The sequence below is a fragment of a genome, unplaced genomic scaffold (genome assembly GCF_019419815.1).
Source record: "Pyrus x bretschneideri cultivar Hongxiangsu unplaced genomic scaffold, Pyrus_bretschneideri_v1 Contig30, whole genome shotgun sequence".
In the NCBI taxonomy this organism is placed as follows: Eukaryota; Viridiplantae; Streptophyta; class Magnoliopsida; order Rosales; family Rosaceae; genus Pyrus; species Pyrus x bretschneideri.
Genome location: NW_025999613.1, coordinates 1,245,399 through 1,268,749, shown reverse-complemented (window position 1 = coordinate 1,268,749; position 23,351 = coordinate 1,245,399). Strand labels below are relative to the sequence as shown.

At 37.9% G+C, this 23,351-nt stretch overlaps 2 protein-coding genes and 1 long non-coding RNA gene across 4 annotated transcripts; all 3 read right to left on the bottom strand.

Annotated features, from left to right (window-relative positions):
• Nucleotides 1-6,367: 6,367 nt before the first annotated feature.
• Nucleotides 6,368-8,297, bottom strand: LOC125479977. Of its 2 annotated transcripts, XR_007260400.1 has the most exons (4): nucleotides 7,751-8,297; nucleotides 7,457-7,642; nucleotides 7,261-7,327; nucleotides 6,368-6,579 (listed from the first exon to the last, which is right to left on the bottom strand). It is a non-coding gene; the product is annotated as an uncharacterized LOC125479977 (long non-coding RNA). The 2 variants fall into 2 exon arrangements; XR_007260399.1 differs by having other exon boundaries at nucleotides 7,261-7,642.
• A 2,479-nt stretch (nucleotides 8,298-10,776) lies between these two features.
• LOC125479932 (serine/arginine-rich splicing factor SR45a-like) lies at nucleotides 10,777-12,287 on the bottom strand. Its single transcript, XM_048590096.1, has 4 exons — nucleotides 12,262-12,287; nucleotides 11,699-11,858; nucleotides 11,333-11,482; nucleotides 10,777-10,836 (listed from the first exon to the last, which is right to left on the bottom strand). Exons 1-4 carry the CDS (start codon nucleotides 12,285-12,287, stop codon nucleotides 10,777-10,779), a joined length of 396 nt encoding a protein of 131 aa, XP_048446053.1.
• Nucleotides 12,288-12,569: 282 nt separating this feature from the next.
• LOC103963874 (AT-rich interactive domain-containing protein 2-like) lies at nucleotides 12,570-16,019 on the bottom strand. Its single transcript, XM_048590154.1, has 3 exons — nucleotides 15,731-16,019; nucleotides 14,495-15,633; nucleotides 12,570-13,933 (listed from the first exon to the last, which is right to left on the bottom strand). Exons 2-3 carry the CDS (start codon nucleotides 15,392-15,394, stop codon nucleotides 13,064-13,066), a joined length of 1,770 nt encoding a protein of 589 aa, XP_048446111.1. The 5' UTR covers nucleotides 15,395-15,633; nucleotides 15,731-16,019; the 3' UTR covers nucleotides 12,570-13,063.
• Nucleotides 16,020-23,351: the final 7,332 nt, after the last annotated feature.

Below are 23,351 nucleotides of genomic sequence, written 5' to 3'. Positions count from 1 at the left end.
ATGACCATATCGAGTCCTAAAAGCCATCTTAGGAACATCCTCACTTTTAATCTTCAGCTGATAATAACCAGACCTCAAATCAATCTTAGAAAACATGCAGGCACCACGAAGTTGATCAAACAAATCATCTATATGTGGCAATGGATAACGGGTTTTAATTGTTACTTGATTCAATTGCCTATAATCAATGCATAGCCTCAGAGTCCCGTCTTTCTTCCTCACAAATAACACTGGAGCTCCCTAGGGTGAAGTACTAGGCTGAATAAAACCTTTATTAACTAATTCCTGCAACTGGATTTTCAATTCCTTCAATTCAGCAGGATCCATTCTATAAGGAGTCAAAGATATAGGATTTGTACCTGGAAGCAAATCAATAGTGAATTCCACATCTAGGTCTGCAGTAATCCAGGTAAATTATTTGGGAATACATCAGGAAAATGCCTGACTACTCCAACTTCCTCCACACTACTAAGAGCAACATCATTTAACACCACATGAGCTAAATATCCCTGGCAACCTTTTGATAATAACCTTTTTGTTCTCACAGCAGAAATAATGCCATACCTCACCCCACTCTGCTCACCCACAAAAGTAACCACAGGTAATCCAAGACGATGGAAAGTAACTGTTTTCCCGTAGCAATCTATATTGGCATGATTATAATGCAACCAATCTATGCCCAAAATCACATCAAAATCAACAATATCTAACGAGATAAGATTAGCTAGCATAACTACATCGTCCACCATCACCGGACATCCTGGATATACGCAATCAACATAACATCTCTCCACTCTAGGCATAGCAAACTCTAAATCATATCCTAGAGGTGTAGGATGAGGTTGCGTCACTTGAGCAAATGTATGAGAAATAACAGAATGTGTAGCCCCATAATCAATTAAAACTTTAGCAAAGTGACCAAGAATGTTTAACGTACCCATGATCAAGTCTAGATTATTTTGAGCATCCTGCAGAGATATATTGTTAATACGTCTATGGGCTTGTTGTCGTCTCCCATGACCTCTACTAGGTTGATTACCTCACCTTTGCACACCACGGCCCTGACTTGGCTGACCAGGTTGCCTTGAAGATCCTGCACTACTGGAAGTAATCTCTCATTGCTGGGGCTGTCCTCCCTGATACCACTAAGATCCATCAGCTGGAATAGAAGGATATGGTGTATAACCTCCAGAATACTGAGGATACCCACTCTGATAATAAAGATCTTGGGAATACTGATACTGCCCTGAAACATAAGGAGTGGTATCACCCTGATAATGGTAAGCACCACCACGACCCATCTGGCCATAACTACCAGACCCTGGAACTTGCTGGATCGACGCTGATGGTGGCAAGGAAGGTTGCTAGGGTCCTCTGTTGATTCTGAGGACAATTTATAGCCCTATGCCCATCTGCCCACAAGTAAAACATCCACTGTTGCCCCGCCTACACTCTCCAAAATGTCTATTGTTACATCTGCGGCACAACGGAGCCCTTCCACTAGTAGCATCTCCCTGTCTTTGAAACCTAGGACCCCCCCCATAAAATCTACCACCTCTTCCCTAACCAGTGGCACTAAAACCCCAGCTGGAAGAACTGGAACTAGCTCTACTTCGCTTAAAGTTCTGAGTCTTGCAAGGTCCTTGAGATGCTTGACCTTTATCTTTATCATCTTTCTTCTGATTGCCGTCCTTTTTTTCTTCCTCACTCTCACTAGGTATATTCTCTTAATCCTCAATCATTAACAAAATCTCATAGAACTCCTGGTAAGAAGCACAAGGAGTAGTGGTCGCCATAGAACGCCACTTCTTCTTAGTACCTAATATGAAACGACGAAGCATCTCAATCGGATTAGCAGCAACTTCCAGATCATAGCGAGACAAATCAGTGAATCTCCTATAATACTCATTCGCCGTCATCTTCCCCTATCTCAATTGAGTAAATTCTTGCTTCTTGCGATCCATATACTCAGGGGGAATAAACCTTTTCCGAAACAACTGTTTAAACACTTCCCAGTCAGCAATTTTCTTTGGGGTCAAATGATAAGCCTCATGTTCCCACCAGGATACTGGTTCTTGACCTAAGAACCATGTAGTCGTCTCGACCTACCTTTCAGAAGAAAGATTCCCTCAGCTTTGCATCACTCGAAAAGTCTTTTCAAGATGCTCGATCCACCGTTTTACTCTATGTCCTTCATGACCCTCAAACTTATCCAACTTTAAGTTATACATAGTCTCCAGGGCAGTCCTCTGAGGAGGGCGAAGTGCAGACTGAATAGTAGTAGCAATAACTTCCCCTAACTGAGCTACATCGGGGAAACTAGGCTCAGATAAACGACTTGGCTCTTTATGAGGTGGCATAATTCTGACAGAAGACAACAAAATAATTAGAATAATCACCAAAAATGCAGGACTGCCAAACCTAGGCTCTGATACCAAACTGACACATGCCGACCTAAATCAAGACATGCTGGCTGTTACGTGAGAGTGACGTAACCATGTGCACAGTGCGGAAGCAATATTGATATAGAGAAATACGAATAAATAAAAACCAAGTTACCAGCAATACTAGCTAAGAAAAGGTACTAGTGCGAGACTAAGTGTGAAATACACAACCAGAGCATAAATAACCTAGGTGCAGTCCGACAGGACAAGTACTAATTAAACAACACCCAAAGGTGATCTACATTTGTGAATTCTGTCAGAACATCCGTTGGAAACCTAGTGAGCCACCAACGATAACTTATACCTAAAACCTGGAGGGGCTCAAAACAGAAAGTGTAAGTGGGCAAAAACAAAGCATTTCAAAACCATTTTGTTTCTCAAATGTTCTAACCCCTCGCCGTAAAACCTGTATAATTTCCCAGAAAATAGAACATATATATATATATTCGTATCTCAAAACCATGCTCAACAAGCTTTAATCATAAATATGCCATGCCAAATATCTGAATATGACAGAATAAGTAACTTAGGTAAAATAGATCAATGAGAAATAACATATTAGTTGGATCCACCTAATGTGGCTTGTACGACTAAACTCCTAGCTCATAAATTATGCCTGCACACAAGTCGGAACCACCTATAGTGGTCTGTACGGCAAGACTGGGTGAAAATAAATACGCTCTAGTGCTACGATCACGTGAAGACTGTGTGAATAATCCTGGGTCACCTACAAGTCGGACCACCTATAGTGGTTTGTAGGACAGGACTGTGCACTTAACTTGGATCCAAGGTGAGCGTATGGTACGGGAGGTGAACATCACTGTGAACGACTGTGCCCTAACCATAGCAGGGAACACTAACATCGGGTGCAGGTTTATGAGCTCTCAACACATCTCACATAATCATCAATTTACATAAACAATCTACAACTCACCTAGTACTTACCTGAGCATCCATAACGTCAAATCACATTTATGCATACTATATTAATTCAATGATCTACGTATAAATCAATATGCATGGCGTTTCTAAACATAAATTTATTTAAATCAATTTTCTGGGAAAAATCTCAAGTATATAGGTATATACGGAAAACCAAAAGCCCACTTACTGGTATGTGGAAAGGTCGTAGCCCCCATGCCTCGATTGACTACGCTCGTCCTGAGGATAGGTCTCACCTATATGCGAAAAAACCATAAAAATGTTAATTTAAAGCACATAAATGAAACTAGCTAATAACTTCTCATACAATGCTCAAATGGGTTGATTGAATATACCACCATGATTTACACAACTTCAGAAACATCCCTATATTTTTAGAAATTTTTTTCGATCACCCACGTGCCAGCCAAGGCACTGCCAGACGTGCCTCCACTCGCGGCCACGTGCCTGGCATGCCTAACGGTAACTGTTAATGCCGTTAGGAATATTTCGTTAGAAAGTAGCATAATCCGTTAAAACTAACCTGATGCCACTAGAATATTCCATCAAACTTGATAGAATATTCCGTCGTCTTCAACCTTGGTTCGTCGGTGACCGTCGTCTTCGCTGGAAATTGGAAAAACTTCAAACCTTAATATCTTCTTCATTTCTTAACCAAAATCCATAAAATTCTCACCAAAATGAAGCTCTAAACGAATAGAACACATTCTTACCACTTTTGCAACCTAAACCCATTGAAATTCGTCGAAAAATTCTTCGATATTCCGGTCACCTCTGCAACTTGCCAATCCGAGCTTTCCCGACTTCCAAAACACTTCAAAATTACTCCCCGAGCTTCGTGAAGACGTCCCAAAGCTTACTAGAACCTTAAAACTCACTAAAAACTTCACGATCACGTTTGCATGAACAGTACATCAAATCGGAAATTCTGGTACTCGAGTTTTCGAAGGTTTCACGTCCAACCAAAGGTATGGATCAACTCCTAAGCTTGCAAGGAGTCCAAAAACACCAACAACAATCTCGATCTATGACTGGAAAAGTTGGTTTGAGGTTTGTCAGTACAGTTGTATGGAAATGGAAGAAAATCCGAGAGAGAGGAGAGATAGAGAGTCAACGGGAAAGGGTTTGGGTGTGTGTGCGTGTGTGTGGTCCAGATGGCAACCAACCAAAACAAAAGAAAATAAAACCTAAGTCTAAGTTTCACATCCAAAGTAAAACCACACGACACTACACAACGTCCAAGGGTAAAATAGACATTCATGCCATCAAGGATAACATAATAGACACATTCAGAACGGGCTGTCACACTACTCTTGTTCTCCCTAACATTGCCTTTGTTCAATAATTGGCCTCTATGAGATTTAAATTATTGCAATGAATGTAGCCAAGGGTGGTATTGTGGGAACCCGAGAGAGGCTTGTAACCTAGGGCCCACAATCCAAGAAACCGTAGACACTTAGCTTCAAGCGTTTTGTTTTGTGAATGTGTTTTGATATAGATATTTTGTTAATTTTTTTATCCATATATTGTAAGTATTTGATTATGACAAGTTCATTCATTGAAATTTGTAGAATAATTATTTAGTCAATTTCCTAAACTTTTTTTTCTTTTCAAAATACTTATAAGAGGCTTTAGGTATAACAAACAAGCTATTAACATTGTAAATCCTATAAGAAGAGAGAGAGAATATTCATTGTAATTTGTTTTAAGTATTTTTGAAAAAAAGCATTGTAAATTCTTGTAATTTTTTCTATTAAAATATTGTAATTTGTAAACTGCATGTGAAGTAATTTGTTGCCATTTGTCTAACAACGAAACCTACGGTTGCGATTCGCTCACCTTCATTCGAATCATTCCCCAAGTATGATAAGATGTGCTGTCATTGGCATTCTGGGGGTAGTTTAGTCTTTTCAAAAGTATTACTTGGGCTCCACCTCCAAGATGAATAAAAGGCCAAGCCATTAGCCGTTAGCCAATAGGCAAACCGAAGCCAAAGAGAAGGAGGAGAAAAAGTAAGCGGTCATCGGGAAAGGGGAGAGAGTCTTTAGTGTGACTGGTACACAGAATAATACACCACATGTTACTATAAAAATAGCGGGATATGTATGATAAAGAGTAAATAACTTAAAAAATAAAATTTCTCATCACTTCTATTAAAACACGTGATGTACCACTTGTGTTCATGTTACAATGAAAAATTTCGCAAAAAGAAGGAGAGAGAGGTAAATGACGTACACGTGTCAGGAACACAGCTGTCGGATCTTATCCTAGCAAGTGCATACTTGAGAGACCACAGTGGAAAAAACCGCCGTACTACTAGCAAGCAAGCAAGCAAAATACCACTCACCATTTTTATGTAACAAATTAACAATTTAAATTTTTTAAAAAAAAGGAAAAAGAAAGAAAATTGAATAAATTTGAAATTTGATTTGAAGTCCGCCCTTTCCTTGCAAGAGATGCAGCTAGCGCGCACCCACTCTCCGCTCCCGCTTTCTTGATTTTGGGAATTCAAAGCGTGGGTCCCCTTTCTCTCTCTAGGTCTAGGGTACACCCATCTTTCCCTCTCTTTTTTTCCCTTTTCTTATAATTTTCTTTTTTACCTCCCTTTTTCATGCATGAAGGGGCAAGGAAGGTCAGTTAACATTTTGAACTCTCGTTAATTTTCATAAATGACTTAGATGCTATTTTTTTGGAGTTGTCCTTTGTGATGCTTTTCCGATTGCTTGATAAAATATCTCAAAAGATGAGTTGCTCTTCTTATTAATTTTCTTAAAAATATTACTTGGAGAAAACGTAGTTTTAGAATAGGTTACTTCATAAGAAACACTAGACAAGCAGACCAGCATGTTGCAACAAATCCGAATTGACACGCCCCGACCAGAGTCGAGACATGCTAGCCGACACCCCAAGGTGATGTAACCAAAAAGGAAAATGATGCATAAGAAAAATATGGATAAATTTAAAACCAAAGCTAACATTTATTTAATCTAAAGTAGCGAGTGCGTAGTAGTGGGAAAAACTCATAAAACACAAATGTTCAGAGCATAGATGACAGTACGACAAAAGTAGTGCAATTGAAACTAATTAAAGTACTTAATACACAATCGGAAAAAAATCTCCTACATTTATCTATAGAAATGTCAGAATACGCCGGAGATTCCTCGTATGCCACACGAGTTCAGCTATCTAATTCCTGTGGGGGGGGGGGCAAAAAACAGAAGGGTGAGTGGGAAAAAACAAAGGTTTATAAAACACATTTATTTCTAAACATATTACCACCTCGCCATAAAACATGTATAGTTTCTAGAAAATCATATTACATATAAGTATGAAATCAACTGTAAATCAACAATAAATCCAAAAATACGCCAATCATAATATCTCAACAGTTGCATAGGTAAAATCAGGTGCTCATCAACCTAAGCTAACACACGAGCTCATGCAGATAAGTTCTTCCATGAACAGGATTGAGTGTAATCATAATATACGCTCTAGTATTACAATGACGTGAACATTGGTGCTAGGCGCATCACATACAAGTCGGAGTTGCCTATTGGAACCTGTACGATAGGACTGGCACGTATAATGGATCCAAGGTGAGCGTGCAGTGTGATGTGAACATACACGTGAAGCCTAGCCCTGACCCATGCGAGTACTACATTGGTGCAAGCATGCATGATAAGCAAGTATAATATATATATATATATATATATATATATATATGAACATGCCATTACAATATATAAATCTCAACAATATAATGGCATTTTTTAAAATTAAATAAAATATGGCATGATAGGCGTAAAATCAATCCAAAAGCACATGTGAAATTATAAACTTTATATATAATATATAAAAACAAATTTCCACTCACTGATACGTGGTTGAATCATAGCCTCCTAGCCTTGCTTGTCCTCGTACCTCCTCGGGGTAGTTCTCACCTATATGTGAAACAACTATACTAATTAATTAAGGACATACACTAAAAGGCTAGGAAAATCCCCCATAGTTTGCTCAAATGGAGGGTTTAAATATACGAAAACATTTTACTCGACGTCACGGACTCGTACGTGTCAACCACGCGCCTGACAAACTGACAGAAACCCTAGGGAATATTCTGTCAGATTTGACGAAATATTCCGTTAAGTTTAACGGCGTTACTTAACGGTGTTAGAATATTCCATTAATTTTAACGGAATATTCTCTTTCTTCTCTGGTTGTCCTTCGCTGTCCGCTACTATCTGGTTTGCCGGTTTCTGGAAAAAAATTTAAAATTTAAAACTTCATAACTTCCTCATTTCTGAACCATTTTCAACGTACTTTATATGGAAATGAAGCCTAGGAAGAGGAGAACAAGTTTATACCTTTCAAAAGTCCAAAAACTAGATGGAAATAGATTGAAAAAGCCTTGAAAGTCTCGAACCTATTTTAGTTGTCTCAAAACCGTGTGTTTTCATGATGGCTCCACTTCGAACTTAGGCTAGGGACTCCAGAGAGTTGCCTAGATGTCTCCAAACCTTCCAAAACCGTGCAACTTGAACGAAAAATTGTCGAAAAAACCTACATCCAAGTCGGAGCTCCAAGTTGCTCCAAGTTGGACACTCAAAACTCAACCACTTAGATTGGCTCATATGGATGGACTCATGAGGATGAGGGGAGCACGATGGTGGTGATTTGAGGGTCGATTTATGAGGTTTGATGATGATTCTTTGTGTTGCAGAAGGAAGAGAGAGGCTTGGCGTGAGAGGAGAAGAAGAAGAAGAAGAAGAAGAAGAAGAAGAAGAAGAAGAAGAGAAAGAGAAAGGTTTTCTGATTGGTCAATGAGAAAGAGAGAGGAGCTGTCTGATTGGGTGAGAAAATGTGGGAAAGTGATTGGTTGGTTGGTGAGGGAGAATAGTGCACGGGACACATTTAAAGAGAGAAGGGGATAAGATTTGTACAAATTTGAAATCACACAAAATCTAACGTGCCTTATCAAATAGTAGTATCCAATACTGAATAATTAGCATGCACGTGTAAAAATCTACCCATTGTTAATGCACTTTAACTAAACGTAACTTTTTCATTACTACTTCAATTCAGGTCTACCTTGCGCTCACGTATTCGTAATAACGAGTACTAATTAATTATGATATTGAGAAAAATAATTTAGAAGCCGAATAACTACGTCCACGTCAGGTTCCACTTTTGCCAAAAGGGCATAAATGTCATTTTACAAACTTGGGGAGACAATTACATGGAAAATTAGGGACAGGTCGTCACACGAATGCTTCATTTTGGACTTTTGATGAACAAAAGCTAATTCATTTTGCTCAATTTTATCCAAATGAATTTTTTACTTGTCAACTCTTGGCACTTCAAGATTAACATGGGCATTATATTCTTGATATGAGTTCGAATAGTGAATTTTCTCAGCTGAAAGGAATTGGTAATCTTGCAAAGAAAAAAAAAAAAAAGAGGTTGAGACAAGGAGAAATATAGTATATAATCATGTGTAGTTGCTTATTACATTGTGTTTGGTTATACTGGTTGCTACTGCTTTAGTGGAGAGAACCTTTTTAGCTATGAGTTTTGAAAAGTCCATTGTGTAATTTTGAATGGAAAGTCAACGGTTGAGTGATAGTATGATTGTTTATATTGAGAGCAGTGTTTTTTCTTCCATTGATAATGAAACTATAATGCAACATTTTCAAAATATGAAATCGTGTTGTCGACAATTGTAACTTTTATTATTATTTGTTTATAAATTATGAATAATGAAACCTACGGTTTAATTTTTTAGGCTATTATACAATTAAGAATGTTTGTGAACTTTTACATATGACCCCTGAATAATTTTGCTTGGATCTACTACTGCTAGCTCCTATTCGTCAATTTAAGAGCCTCGATATGCAATACTATAAGACTATCTTCAACTATTGAGCTAAAATAAGTCTCGAGGAGAAAAAATATTTTTAAGCTAGATTTGCTCTAAGAATTTAGCAAGGCTTAATTCCTTTTGGACCTACCGAATCATTTGGGCGAGTGGGCTAGGGAGAGCGAAGCCCAAAAGTTTAAGCTTTATCCCCATCTATTAAAGTTGGTCTAAGAGTGATGTTGCATAAAAAATTTAAGGAAAACTAATGAAAAGAAATTGAAAACTTTGAGTTTTAATGATAATGAAAAAATAAAGGGTAAAGTAAATAGTACTAGGATTGACTTTTTATTGTAAAAATATGGTTTTTCATTAAAATGAATAGTACCGTGAGTTTTTCGTTAAAACTCCCAAAAATTTAAGTAATTTTTAGTATGAATTCATAGTTTGACAACATCAATCACTAAATAATTTGAACAGAATTCTTGGTGAATCATTATGCAATATTAGGACACCGCCGGTAATCCGTCACATGAGTTAGATACCACATGCTTGTGTAATAAATTTTCACATTTCTTTTTGCTAAACATGTCATTTACCAACAAAAATGAACTTTTATTTTTTTTTTAACAAACGATAGTATCTATCTTAGGGTAGGGGAGTGGGCTAACCTTACAATGCGCTTGCTATAATAATGTGGTTCAACTTAACCTTTAAAGAGACTTAGATCTAAAACCTCTCACTTACAATAAATATTGAAATTCAAATAGAAAAAGAAAATTGATTAGCGATGCATGAAAACCAAGATTATTTTAACATGGTGAAAGTTATCAACAAATTTGGCATACGAATATTTTTACGTTAAATGCTGCCATAACAATAGCGAATGAGATAGGTGTCACTTTTGTATAAATTGTTAATTGTGTATAACAATATTGCAGAAATGCTTGGTGAAAACAAAGGAATTAACTTGGCTCCTCAATAGTTGAGGAGTAGTTCAATTTATTTCGTGGTCGATTTTACTCTATCAAGTCAAGATCATTTCTACAAAAAATCAATAAAATATGAGATCTTTAATCATCAAACTATATAGAAAAACAAATGAACGAAATTATAAAGCATTATAGACCGTTTATCTGTTTACTACAATTGATTGACTAAACGATCTTAGTTTTAATTGATTTTTGTAAAGATGATCTTTACAAAGTGATTTATTATATAAACAGTTCCGATCATAAATACAAAGTCTTGTGAATCGAATACAAAATGAATTGAGGAGTAACTGCTTAGGAGCCAAGCTCGTCTCGAAAATAAAAGGGCAAATGGGCTAAAGATCCCAAAACCCCACATCTAGGTGTAAAACAAACATGCAGGGGATGATCAAATGCGCATTTGGATTTGTTTTCTGTATCTAGAGTTTCTAACTTTCTGCCACTTGACAAGGAGCGTTCCCTGTGCCTCCTGTACGAGTCCGAATGTTCATCCACCTTCCCACCATATGGAGAGCGTGATCTTCCTCGGCACTCCCTGGAATGTTCATCCACCTACGACGTGAATAGCTCCGTGATCATCTGCGGTCATGATCACGATCACGTCCTGCATCTTTGTAAACCATGCTTCATGAGATATGAATACAAGAATACTACAGTATCTCAGTTCTACTCAAAACAGTAACACTGCCTTCCATTTGCGGCTGCTTCCGTATGGATCATAATCATCGCGATGGACGGTCCATAGCAGCATATGCAACGAGAAGAATTTTCAATGCCTCTAGTGTACTTAAATAGTAAGGTTAATAAGCAACCATGGAAGACGCTGTTGCCAACAAAGAAACATGAATAACCCTCGGCAAAATAGTTGAGTTTGTATAGATGATTTTTGAATCTCAACGCAGAAACTAATGTCGTAAATGGGATAGTTTCAACTGTTTAGAGCTTAGATTGTGAATTCGATGAAGCTACAGTGACCAAACCTGCTGCCAAGCTTATTAGGCAACACTTTTTGAGAGGTAAAAACTTCATAAGAAAAAGTATAAACAAATCAACTGCATACCGCACAACAATTTTCTTGAACATTTGACAGAAACTATTACCCTTTCCACGGTAACTAATCGATCTTCAAGAACAGACCGGTCGAAATATTTGATGCAGCGTTCTGCGTCCTCAACAGTTTCCATTATGACAAAGCCAAATCCACGAGATTCTCCGGTGCAAGGGTCTGTAACCAGATTGCAGTCCAGTACCTGAAACAAATGCTTATATGCAAGTCTCTCAGAATATGATATGGAAGGCTCTCGAAATATTATTATCTTCCAGATGAACAGGAAGCTATGAACTAGTAATCACGCAGCATGACCTACTGTATGTGAGTCTAGTCAGAAAGGACAGCATGTTTTCTTGGTACAACACAACGTTAGAACGTAGAACAGTTATTTGAACCGCGTAGCAGAATAAAGTACATGTCCTACGGTGAGTTCTATCCGTATAAGATTGTTATTCTCATTGTCAGGTGATCCGTTGTTAAAAAATTTGTCAAGATCAGTGGAGGCAACGCTCGTGGATAATCCTGTTATGTACAAGTTGTTTCCAGTATTGGATGCATCGACAGATTCAAGGCTCCTGCAGCAAGAAAAACCAGAGTTTTCTTCAACTCAACAAAGCTTGAACCAAGCATTTAGGTTTGAATAAAACAGAATCCATAAAAACAAAACAGTTTACAGAGGAATTCGACAACGATCTCAACCGGTGGACTCTGACCTTCTTTCTCTAGGGTATTGCATCAACAAGCACACAGAAAAACAAGTATACAACATTCATTCATAGCGGTCGGGAATGCGTGCGTACATTCATACATACATAAATACATACGCAGCCACAAATAATATAAGTGTATCGATTAGTGATACATTCCAGGGGGTGATAAACACACAAAAAAATACATAATTCAGCTATAAACAGTTTAAATTAAACTCAATGCAACGCATAATTAAGTTCCCAAAACACAAAAATTAGAGAAAATTACTTGAAATCTAATTTACTTTCCTGCATTTTCTCTGGAACCGAACAAAATTTATCCAAATCAAAACATCAAAGTTATATATAGCAGTTAACTCTTGGAACAACTCTATGTATACGAACTTAATGGGACCATAAAGACTTCGTCGTGTTGAGGACTTTTGGAAAATATCATGGGTTCGAACCCCGTCGGTGACTAATTTAACATCTAATCTACCAAAATCTATCGTTTGACAAAAAAAATGAAAATGTTGCAACACGTACACCTAAGTATAACCGACATGTTTGTGTTGGAACAGAGAACCAAAACGAGAATGGCAAAGACAAAATCACATCACTTAAAACTGAAAGGCAAAGGGTCACAGCATTTAGTTCCATATGCTAATTTTAGTTTTTATAGAAAGAAAAAACCTGTCAGAAGTTACAACAAAGAAAAAAAGGTTTTCTAAGAGAGGAAAAGAAAAGCCCCAAAAACTTGACAACTCTGTGTCTCTTCCTCTCATGTTTCCCTATCTACTTCTATAGTTGTATCCAAGGTTATAGAACCTGGTATAAGATACAATATCACGATGCAGCCATCCAAAATTGTAGCATGGTTCTTCAAAACGAAAGCTGGAGACACTTGTTGAGTACCAACAACATTCTTCGGCGCATTCCACCAATTCTACCTTCTGGCGTCACCACTAATCCCACCAGGTCTGCTTCCACAACGACACACACACCCTTGAAAATTGCATCCCCATTCAATATGTTAATGCAGCGCTTGAAACCCCAGGCTGGTTCTCTAACTCCAGGTACAGATTTTATATCTAGTCGAAATCAGTGGACTGCTGATTCAGAGAACATGGCAGAGAATTGGCTGAAAGTTCGACTACCTCACGCCTAAAACCATTACTTAGAGATCCCAACTCTGTTACGTCATCATCACTATCAACGTGTTTTGGAGTGGCACGATTTTGATAACTTCTGCGCTGGACAAGAAACACATTGAAGTAATAGGTGACCAAATCTTCCCGTGTTTTTCTAGGAAACCACTTGGATGCACTACCCCAAAAGGAAGAAGATTTTGAGTTATTTCCCTCAATAAAAGGAGAATTTGAGTGATTTGACTTTACCAAATCCTTGAATCTCTTTTCTTCTGCGGCTGTCCACCGAAGAGAAACTTCCTCACCCATTCGATCAAATCGCCAATGATAGAACAAGGAACCAAGTTCTCTCTTCAATTTCATCTTAGCCTCAGTAATGTGAAATCTGAAACATGCAACAGAACCTGCAAATCCACAACAACACCTATCTTGTCTTCCTTGGCCAATGGCATCTGTTTCACTAGGGAGGCTGTCTTCTTCACGTTTCAAGGGCCATACCCGTGTGCCTAGCCATTTACTATCACTTTCAGAAGCCACACCAGTCCATTCAGGGACATCAGCTTGAGCGTGAGCGCCTACAGAGACATCCTTTTCGCGGGGATTATCCTCAGACGCCGTATCAGTGGCCAATAAATCAACTTCTGCAGGTGCTTGCTCCACAGAATCGTTTTCCACCTCTTTTTTACGGCAACAAGGGCATGAGCGAGATTTAACTGAATGAGGAAGCCTTTCACTACATCGTAACCTCCCTGAGCACTGGCGACCAGCAACAATATTATCTTCAAACAACAATGGATGCGTCTTGAGCTTCTTCTGCAAGTTTAGACCATGATCTGTTTATAAAATTGGAAACTAATTTAATTTCATATGTGAATATTCACAGTTCCAGGAAAACAAAAATTGGAGCAGAAAAGGAAAAGGAAGAGTATAGCTAGACAAACTTGATGAACCAGAAGCATCGGACCAAAGAGTGGATATTGCTGAATTAAGTAGGGTTGATGTGTGAACTATCTGCAAACCTGTTTAGGTTTACGAGTGCCATGCAGTTCCCGAAAAAGTATATTAGCAGTACTCAGATTACAAACTAATGCAATGCCCTATTAAGGTGGATGATGCTATCATATTGTGGAGGTTAACTTACTCGAGGCAGAAACAATGGCAAATTATCACAGGGGATGATTTTCATCATCTCATTAATAACTTAAAAATTTTACAGATACAACAACTCTTTAATTTCATAAGATAAAAGTTATGAAGCAAGAAGAGTATACTCGAAAGACTAACTATACTATGCATATCAAATTCAAGAAATGGCTGTAGTCGAGAAGCAAAAAGAAAAACCCTTTAGACAAACACACAAACAAACAAATGTACCTGCTGGAGATATTCTTCAGTCTTTGAATTAACATTCCTTCTTATCAGCAATGCCTCTTTTGCTCTAATTGCTTGGACCCAGCACTCATCATCGCTCCTATACTCTTTCCACTTAGTTGGCCCTGGTATTGCTCCAATTGAAGGATCATTTGGTTGCTTTGCAATCTGGCCTACCCAATTCAGCATTCGTACTAAGGATTCTCGCTTTCTTTTACGATCATTTTCTTTTTTATTGAGACTAGAGAGTGATATCATAACATCGTTCTGATCGTCATTACAAACTTTTTCGTCATCATCACCATTGCATTCTCCAGATTCTAGATGAACCTCTCCATCACTTTTTCCCTTCTGCTCGGGCCAACTGGACAACAAACCTCTAAACTCTCTCTCCAACTCCGAAGACAACGGATGCAAATTCCCTTTGCATCCAGACTCCCCATTTCCCAAGCTCCTAGTTCCACAAATCTCCGTAAACCATTTCTCCAGCTCATTCAAATATTTAAAGTAAACCAATTTCACAGAACACACTACTTCCGGATCAACACCCAGTTCAACAGCAACAAAAGACCACAAACTGTTATTTGAAACCGAATCATACCCACCTCTATCTTTCACCACACAGAACAATTTGAACAAATCCACAGGTTGCCTATCATCAATCATGGCAGGGACAGGCCTAACAACACCATCTTTATCACCAATTTCCTTAAGAAAAACAGCCAAGACTTGATCAAATATACAGCTCAGCCTACCCTTTTGATCACCCTCATCAGAATCCACACCATCTTTTACAGAACCAACATCATTAGTTTCAGGAAAAACACCATCTTTCTGACATGTATCAGTAGTTTCGACGCAATCTAAGACAAACCCAGTTGTTAAGGATGACCATCCTGCCATGAACTTCGATTTGACTAATGAAAACCCAACAAGAATCTTTGTCCCAAAAGGTCAAATTCAAACCCAACAGAAACTGAAAGACTTCAAATTTTGGGGCAGAGGGTGTGAGACCCTTTGCCCTATTTGATTTGCAGAGTGTTTCAGAAATGTTGTTTGTTACCTGAACATTTCTGGGTTGCTCTCTTTTTGGTTTTGGCTTCGGAAAGCAACCACCTTCCTGAATCTGCAGAGCTGCGGTCCTGCGAAGGCGGAGACGAGGGGGTGAGCAAAGCACAGGAAAGCCTCCAGAATACGTAAAAAAAAAAAAAAAAAAAAAATGACAGCGGGTGACGGTACCAGCCACGTGTCCCTCAGAGCTCCAACGTGAAATGGAAACACACCGTTCTGACCGTTTTACCCCTATTTCTCTCTGCTTTGACTCTGGCGGAGGAAGGAACCTGGGAAGACGATGCCAGAGGAAGACTACGACGATGACGACCCTTGGCGGACGAATACGACGGCACGGTAGAGGCCGTTCAGTTCCCAAACTCTGCGGGAGGAGATGGTATTGTTCCTTTTGGTTTTCAGCTTGATCTTAGCAAAAGGGGTAAAACAGGAAACTCAAGTACGATTAAAGTGGAAAAATAGAAGGTTGATTTTTTATCTTTTCTTTGGCCAAAGAAATAGAAGGTTCATTTTTACTTCTGTTTCGCGATATTATTCTTGGAAATTGGTGGATTTACGGATTAGATGCGTCTATCTAGAATTATCCCGTCTTTTATTTTTCGAGTTAATTGGCTTTCAAAACTTTAAATAACAGTTAATACAGATATACGACGTTATTCACACTTTCTATTGTACTCTCGGTTTTTAATTTAAGAGTATAGGCATACACTCGCGCTAAAGTGGAAGGGTTAAAGGCATGTGCATGACAAGGCTCGGTAAGGGCTCTGGCAACATATTCAAAATTAATAAAATATATTTAATAAATTACAGATCGGCACGTGATATAAAAGGGTTGGTTTAATCTACTAATCCTAGAAGATTTTTTTATTTTATTTTATTTTTTTTATAAAAAGATGTTATTGGCACTAAAAAAAATCTCATTATATACTCTTCACAAATATATATTTCTTTCTAAAATTGAGATGTTTTTCAGTTTGCCAGGTTGTCTCTTGCCTGCCTATGGATTAAGCAGCAGTTCGAAAGGTTAATCTATTTAGTATAGAAAGTTTGGAGTGCTAATAACAATTTCCAAAAGGAATATATAGGCCCTATGTTCGAATCACCCAAGTTTGGTAGCTTAATTTCACCAGAAACTGCTTCACCTTAAAGTTAAGCAATAATAATAAAAAAAAAATTGATGAAAATAAAACATCATGCTTATTTAAATGACGTCTAGACATCAACTTTTATTGCTTTTAAAAGCAACTTGTAAGTTGCTTTAATAAAGAGCGGATTGAGCCTGTAATAAATATTTTAAATTCCTATAATACCCTTATTAGTTTTGAAAAATGAAAAAGTGACCGACCCCACCTACTACTACAAACACTAACCTTACAGATTATATCTAAGTTCCGACACCAAGGATGGTTGAGGAAGAAGATGAGTGACCTAGGAGAAGAAGATTGCTAGCTAAATTCTCCTCGAGTAGCTAGCCTCTTCAAGAGTTCACCGAGATTACATCGGTGAGACTCGTCGGTGTTTGGACACAGAAACCAAATGCTGCACCACCTTAAACCCTTCAATTTTGACTTTGAACTTCACACATGATGTTTGGAAATTCGCCAAGGACTAAGGTTTGGCAACTGGGGTCGATTTCCGCTCGGATTTCATTGAGATTCCATCGGATTTCCTCTTTGGAAACACTGAGGATGCAAACAGAAATTCATAAGGGTTAAAACCTCGAAAGTGTAGCTTGGTTTAAGTTCATAGGGACTAGAAAGGTTACTTGGAAACGAATGAGAAGATTTCTGAGTAAAAATTGACAGTCGGATCGTCGAGTTCTAGTTTGGGTTCGCTGGGAAATATGGAGCCCTCTGTTCAACTTCTTCCTGTCATCGGATTGGACATGTAGAGCCATCCTTCAACTCCACAGGTTACCTAGATGGTGAATTGGTGGTTTCGAGTTGGTTATGGTAGGGAAAAATGGTGATCAGGAATGATGGTGTTGGGTGGCTTAGAGAGAGTAACAGAGAGAATTAGAGTTCGAGAAAGAAGATGAGTTGCAGAAGTGAGAAGGGAGGAAAATCGAAGTAGGGTAATTCTCACTTAAAATATATTTAACTAAAATTACGATAATACCCTTCATCAACTTAAAATTATAACTTAACTTCCACAACTCTGAATTCAATTTTGCCTTCGCCTATGCACTCGTAAATAAGAAAACTAATATGATAAAATAAGAAAATATAAGTAATTAGAAATTAATTGAAAAGTCTGTATTTACTCAAGACACCCATTCAAGGCATTTTGGTCGATTCATATTTTCAAGAAAAAAAGATATTTTAAGGTACATGTTATAACAATTTGGGTTTTGATCGAGTGTCGAACGTCCAATGGCCACGCGCTGTGGGTGCGTCATTCACTATCTTTGGGACTTCTTCGATGGTTTTCACCACTTTTCGACCACCTTTGGGGGTCAGCTCAAGTATAAAATTTCTCCCCTTGACTTGTTTTACATGCTGTGAAGTTTGGTGAATTTTGGAGTTAATCGGAAAATTTGGTTTTCGTTTGCCAGAACCACCGCGCATTCGATTTTCATAATTGACGTCGATCCGATAGTCGCTATGCAATTTTAATATGTTGTTGTTCGTAGTATTTGAGAACCTTAGAAACTTATGAATCGAAAATCCGATGTACGAACCTTTTGAAATGGAGAATCTTAGTTTATTGACCCTTGTACAGTAGTCAATGATCAAACTGTTGGATCGTCACCAAATTATAATATGTTATTGTACATATTATTTTAATATCTTAGCAACTTACAGATCAGAAATCTGATGTACGAATCTTCCAGATTAAAGAACTTATTATATGTAGTTGACATCAAATCCAACCGTTAGATCGGTACGAAATTATTATATGTCATTGGTGTAATAGCTGAGAATATTAGAAATTTATGGATCGAAAATCTGGCATACGATCTGCTAGAAATGAATTTATAAGTTTGTAGAACCAATCATTGACTGCTACTTAAATTTACGATTGGTAGATATTTGATCGTCGATTTGTTACAAAGTTTTCGTATGTTGTTGTAGAAACATATTGAGACTCTTAGGAAGTTATGGATCGGGAATCTAGTGGGCAGATCTTCCAGATCGAGTTACGTAGGGTTGTTGACCCTATGGTTGACCATGTTGACCGAGGGTTGACTTTGGGTCAAATGTTCCGAGTAGCTTTTAAATATTGAAATTAATATTAATGAAACCCTATAGAGTTAGTGGACTTATTCTCGTCAGTGGGTCATCATGGGGATGTGCACCTTGGTTTTCATGCAAGTGACACTTTACAAGAAGTTTCATGTTTATTTGTTTTCTAGATAAGAGTAATGATAAAATGTAATTGTTAGTATGAATAAATGAGTCGAGGACCATAATTGAGTTGTATCATAGAACATGTATATCTGTGTGACTGGATAATCGTTGTCAAGTGGAATCATTAAAGTATGTGATGAACAGTGGCAATCTATGATGAAATATTGTATGATGTAGAATGTATGATGCTTGATGTCTGATCATACGACTGCACCATGTAGCAGTGTGGGACATGGACGATCTTGCTTGGTATATCCATGATGGGGGACTGTACGTATTACAGGGATGATCATGCTTGGTATATTTGCGATGGGTGATCACTGCTTACACGATTAGATTATGCCTATGGTTCTGCTTGGTATATCCGCAATAAGGACCATACATATTGTAGGAGTGATCATGCTTAGTATATCTGCGATGGGTGATCACTTCCTAGAGTTATAGGAAACATGACTGCTTGGTATACCTGCGATGAGGGGGAACCATACGCATTGTAAGAGTGACTATGCTTGGTATATCCACGATGGATGATCACTACTTAGAGTTATAGAAGACGGTCTTGCTTGGTATATCAGCGATGAGGGACTGTACGTATTACAAAGGTGATCATGCTTGGTATATCCACGATGGATCATTGCCTATATGATTAGACTATGGCTATGGTTCTGGTTGGTATATTTGCAATAGGGGACCATATGCATTAGAGGAGTGATCATGCTTGGTATATCCATGATGGTTCTGGTTACGGTCCTGCTTGGTATATCCGTAATGAGGGCCATACATATTTTAAAGGTGATCATGCTTGGTATATTCGTAATGGGTGATCACTGCCTACCTACAATTGTATGGACTGATTGATAATTCCACGATGGGCGACCGCTTTCTAGTTTGGTTTCGTTGAGTTAGTCCAAGACCTTAGATTCTAGTGAATAGAGATTGCTCATGTAGACATTTTTGTTTGTAACTTAGGGTTACAATGTTATTGCTTGAAATCCAAGTACAGGAAATATGAGGATTTGTTGTATTAAGCTTCGTGAATTGATACTTGATCTTATTGATTAATTAACATAGTTAAATTATGCATATTTGAGTCATTAAATTGATTATTTGCTATGATCGTGAATATGGGTTTGAAAACATTGTGATATATGTGAATGACGAAATGACAACCTTGGTCATGAATTGATTGCTCTAAAAACTGGAATCAATGCTCGTCGAGTCCTATTAAGTGATTCTAGAATTCTATACTTTTCTACTAGAAAATACTACATTATTGGACCTGGAGTTTTGTGTTGTTCATGTCTCGGAGGCGAGGCATGATAGATGTATAGGTACGTGGTGACCTCACGTGTCGATCTTGGACGTATCTCGAGATTGGGGCGTGACACTATCAATCATTTTGGTCATTCTATGAAAATCTCCATGAAATAAGAATAAAATAACAAAAATACCCGTAATTTTTGTCAAATCATTTTGGTTCATTATTTATTAAATTGAGGGTGTTTTTGTTATTTTGGTACTTATCTAATTTTTTCACGAAATGACCAAAATGATTAATGGTGAACAAACCCAATGACCACTTTTATCGATTTCAAATCTCAGAGATCAAATTAACGAGTTATGTCAATCTTAGGGACCATCTTAGCTTAAAAGCGTTTCAAATTTAAAGTATTTGGAGGCCAAATCAAAGCGTTTTTATAAGTAAATTTTGCTCAAAAGGATTATCTTTGCCCAATAATGTGTAATTAACGTCACCCTTTTCATTTCGCTTTTTATCTTCCATTGCTTAATCTAGTCATTCCTCAAACTCAAATTGGATCACATGTACTCTTAATGGTTAAATGAAGATCAAGGGAATAAAATGGAAGATGTAAACAACTTTATTAAGAATAAATTGTTTACATACAAATACAATACACAAGTACAACAACATTGCAAAAACACTTGGTGAAAATGTACTAAAGATCCCAAACCCCCACATCTAGGTGTAAAACAAACAAATGTAGGACGGTCAGAAGCTCATTTGGATTAATTTTTTCTATCTAGGGTTTTTGCCATCGGACAAGGAGCGTTTCCTGCGCTTCCTGTACGAGTCCAAGTGTTCATCCACCCTTATACCGTATGAATAGCGTGATGTTCCTTGGCGGTCCCCAGAATAAGGATCTTTGTCTTGAAAACTATGAGGTGAATAACTTCAGGATCGTCTAGGGTCATGATCACGTACTGCATGACTGAAGAGCAAATTGCAGACATACTTACTAAAGCTTTGCCTACGGATCGATTTGCAAATCTAAAGGAGCTACTTGGAGTTAAATCAACTAAAGGGTTAGAGGGGAGTGTTGGTGTGTAACCCTTCAGTTGAAGCTTGGTGGCAAAGAATCAGTTTAAATATTTTTGTTTTTAGTTTGAATCTGAGCCATTGGATCATAGTCCATATGGCAGCTCAATCTTGTATCTAGCTTAAGTGATAGATTAAGACAAGTGACATCATCTCATAGGGTGATAGCAATTGAGGGTTGAGATTGTATCTTGGTTTTGGTGAGTGAAGGATCTCCCTTCCTTTCCATGTATAATGGTAACAAACACACACATGTTGTAAGGATGGAAAAAAAAAAATCAGAAATATATTTCATCATCTTCTCTTTGAAATTCTCTCTATATTCTTTGCTATTTTCAAAGATTGCAGAAAACCTCCATTGAAATACAAAGAAAACACATATACACTAACATGGCCTCAGAGCCAGGTTTCATCAGTCTAAACTGGAAGTGAAATCTGTGAGTGCGATTGAGCTGCATTTTGAGCTCAAATCGAATCTAGAAATTGAGATTTCCTTGAATCCAAGTCTAACATGGCTAGATCAAGCAGTGCTGAGCTTAGAGCTCCCGTGTCCAATGGAGAGAACTATGAGTTTTGGAGATTCGCATGACAACTATACTGAAATCGTTTGATTTGTGGGAGTTGGTTGAAAATGGGTTTGAACCTTCAGATCTGAAGACTAAGAAAGCTATGGTTGACAAGACGAAGAAGGAGACGCCGGAGGTGGTGTCATTTAGTGAGATCCTGATGAAGGATGCTCGTGTGCTTGGAATGATTCAAGGCGTTGTCTCAGATCAGATCTTCCCCATAATCATGAATGAAGAAACATCTAAAGGAGCTTGGGATGTTCTGAAAGGTGAATTCCGAGGACATAAACAAGTAAGAAATGTAAAATTGCAAGGGTTACATAGAGATTTTGAGTATACTTGTATGAAGGATAGTGAATCGTTATTTGTGTAATCTCACTAGACTGTTTGATATTATTAATCAAATGGGAAGTTATGGAGAAGTATTATCTAGGGAGAGAATTGTGTAGAAATTACTAATTGGTCTTCCAAAAATATATGATGCAATTTGTTCTGTGATTGGGCATCCTAGAGATCTCAAAACTCTTGAGGTCCAAGAAGTTGTTGCTTCTCTCAAGGGATTTGAACAGAGACTTGATTTACATGTTGAGTCCTCTACTGAGAGAGCATTTGCAAGTTTAAATGTTGCAATTAAGGGTTCCAAAAGTGATGGATTCTCTGGGAATCAGAGATCTCAAGAGAACTAGAAGCCAAGAGGGAGACATTGGGATCACGAGCCTAACTTTGTCCATAGGTAGAATAAAACACTCAGAGAAATTGGGATCACAAACCTAATTATGCTCAGAGGCAGAATAATGTTTAGACAAATTGGGATCATAGGCCTAATTATGCTCAGAAACAAAACAACACTCAGGGAGATTGCAAATGGTGTGACAGGTTCCACTATGGGAAGTGTTGGTATGAAGGAAAACCAAAGTGTACAGGGTGTGGGAAACCAGGTCATGATGTGAAGGATTGTAATGAGAACAAGGGAGTGCAGAAGGTCAATTATGCAAGGCAAATGGGGGAGACAGGATCACTGTTTTATGTTTGTAATGCAGTGACAAATGTGAAGGTTAATAACTCTTGGTATATTGACAGTGGTTGTAGTAATCACATGACAAGTGATGAGAGGTTGTTAGTCAATATCTAGAGAAATTTGACTTCCAAAGTGAAGATGGGAATTGGAGAAATTGTTCAGGTAGCTGGAAAACGAACTCTGGTGATAGAGACCAAATTGGGAAGAAAACACTTACAAGAAGTGATGCTTGTTTTTGGATTTGAGGAGAATCTTCTCAGTGTTGGACATATGATGGAACATGGTTATTACTTGGTGTTTGGACGAAATGTAGTGAATATTTTTGATGGTTGGTCACTTGACAATTTGGTAGTGATAGTACAAATGACTAATAATAGGTGTTTTCCTTTGACAATGATGCTTGCAATATAGTTTGCACTAAGAGCTAGTGTCACACATTGCTCTCAGATATGGCATAAAAGATTGGGACATTTGAATGAGAAAAGTCTCCAGTTGCTTGAAGAACAGGAAATGGTGCATG

Bases quoted from the DNA above. Each gene is read 5' to 3' on its own strand.
- LOC125479932 (XM_048590096.1), bottom strand. From the start codon at position 12,287: ATGCAGGAAAGTAAATTAGATTTCAA. The intron at 11,483-11,698 runs GTACTTTATTCT...CATTTGTTTCAG, and splicing joins TAGAACTCACCGTAGGACAT to GTACTGGACTGCAATCTGGT. The intron at 10,837-11,332 runs GTAATAGTTTCT...ACAAAGATGCAG, and splicing joins GATTAGTTACCGTGGAAAGG to GACGTGATCGTGATCATGAC.
- LOC103963874 (XM_048590154.1), bottom strand. From the start codon at position 15,394: ATGGCAGGATGGTCATCCTTAACAACTGGGTTTGTCTTAGATTGCGTC. The intron at 13,934-14,494 runs GTACATTTGTTT...CTAAACTTGCAG, and splicing joins CTGAAGAATATCTCCAGCAG to AAGAAGCTCAAGACGCATCC.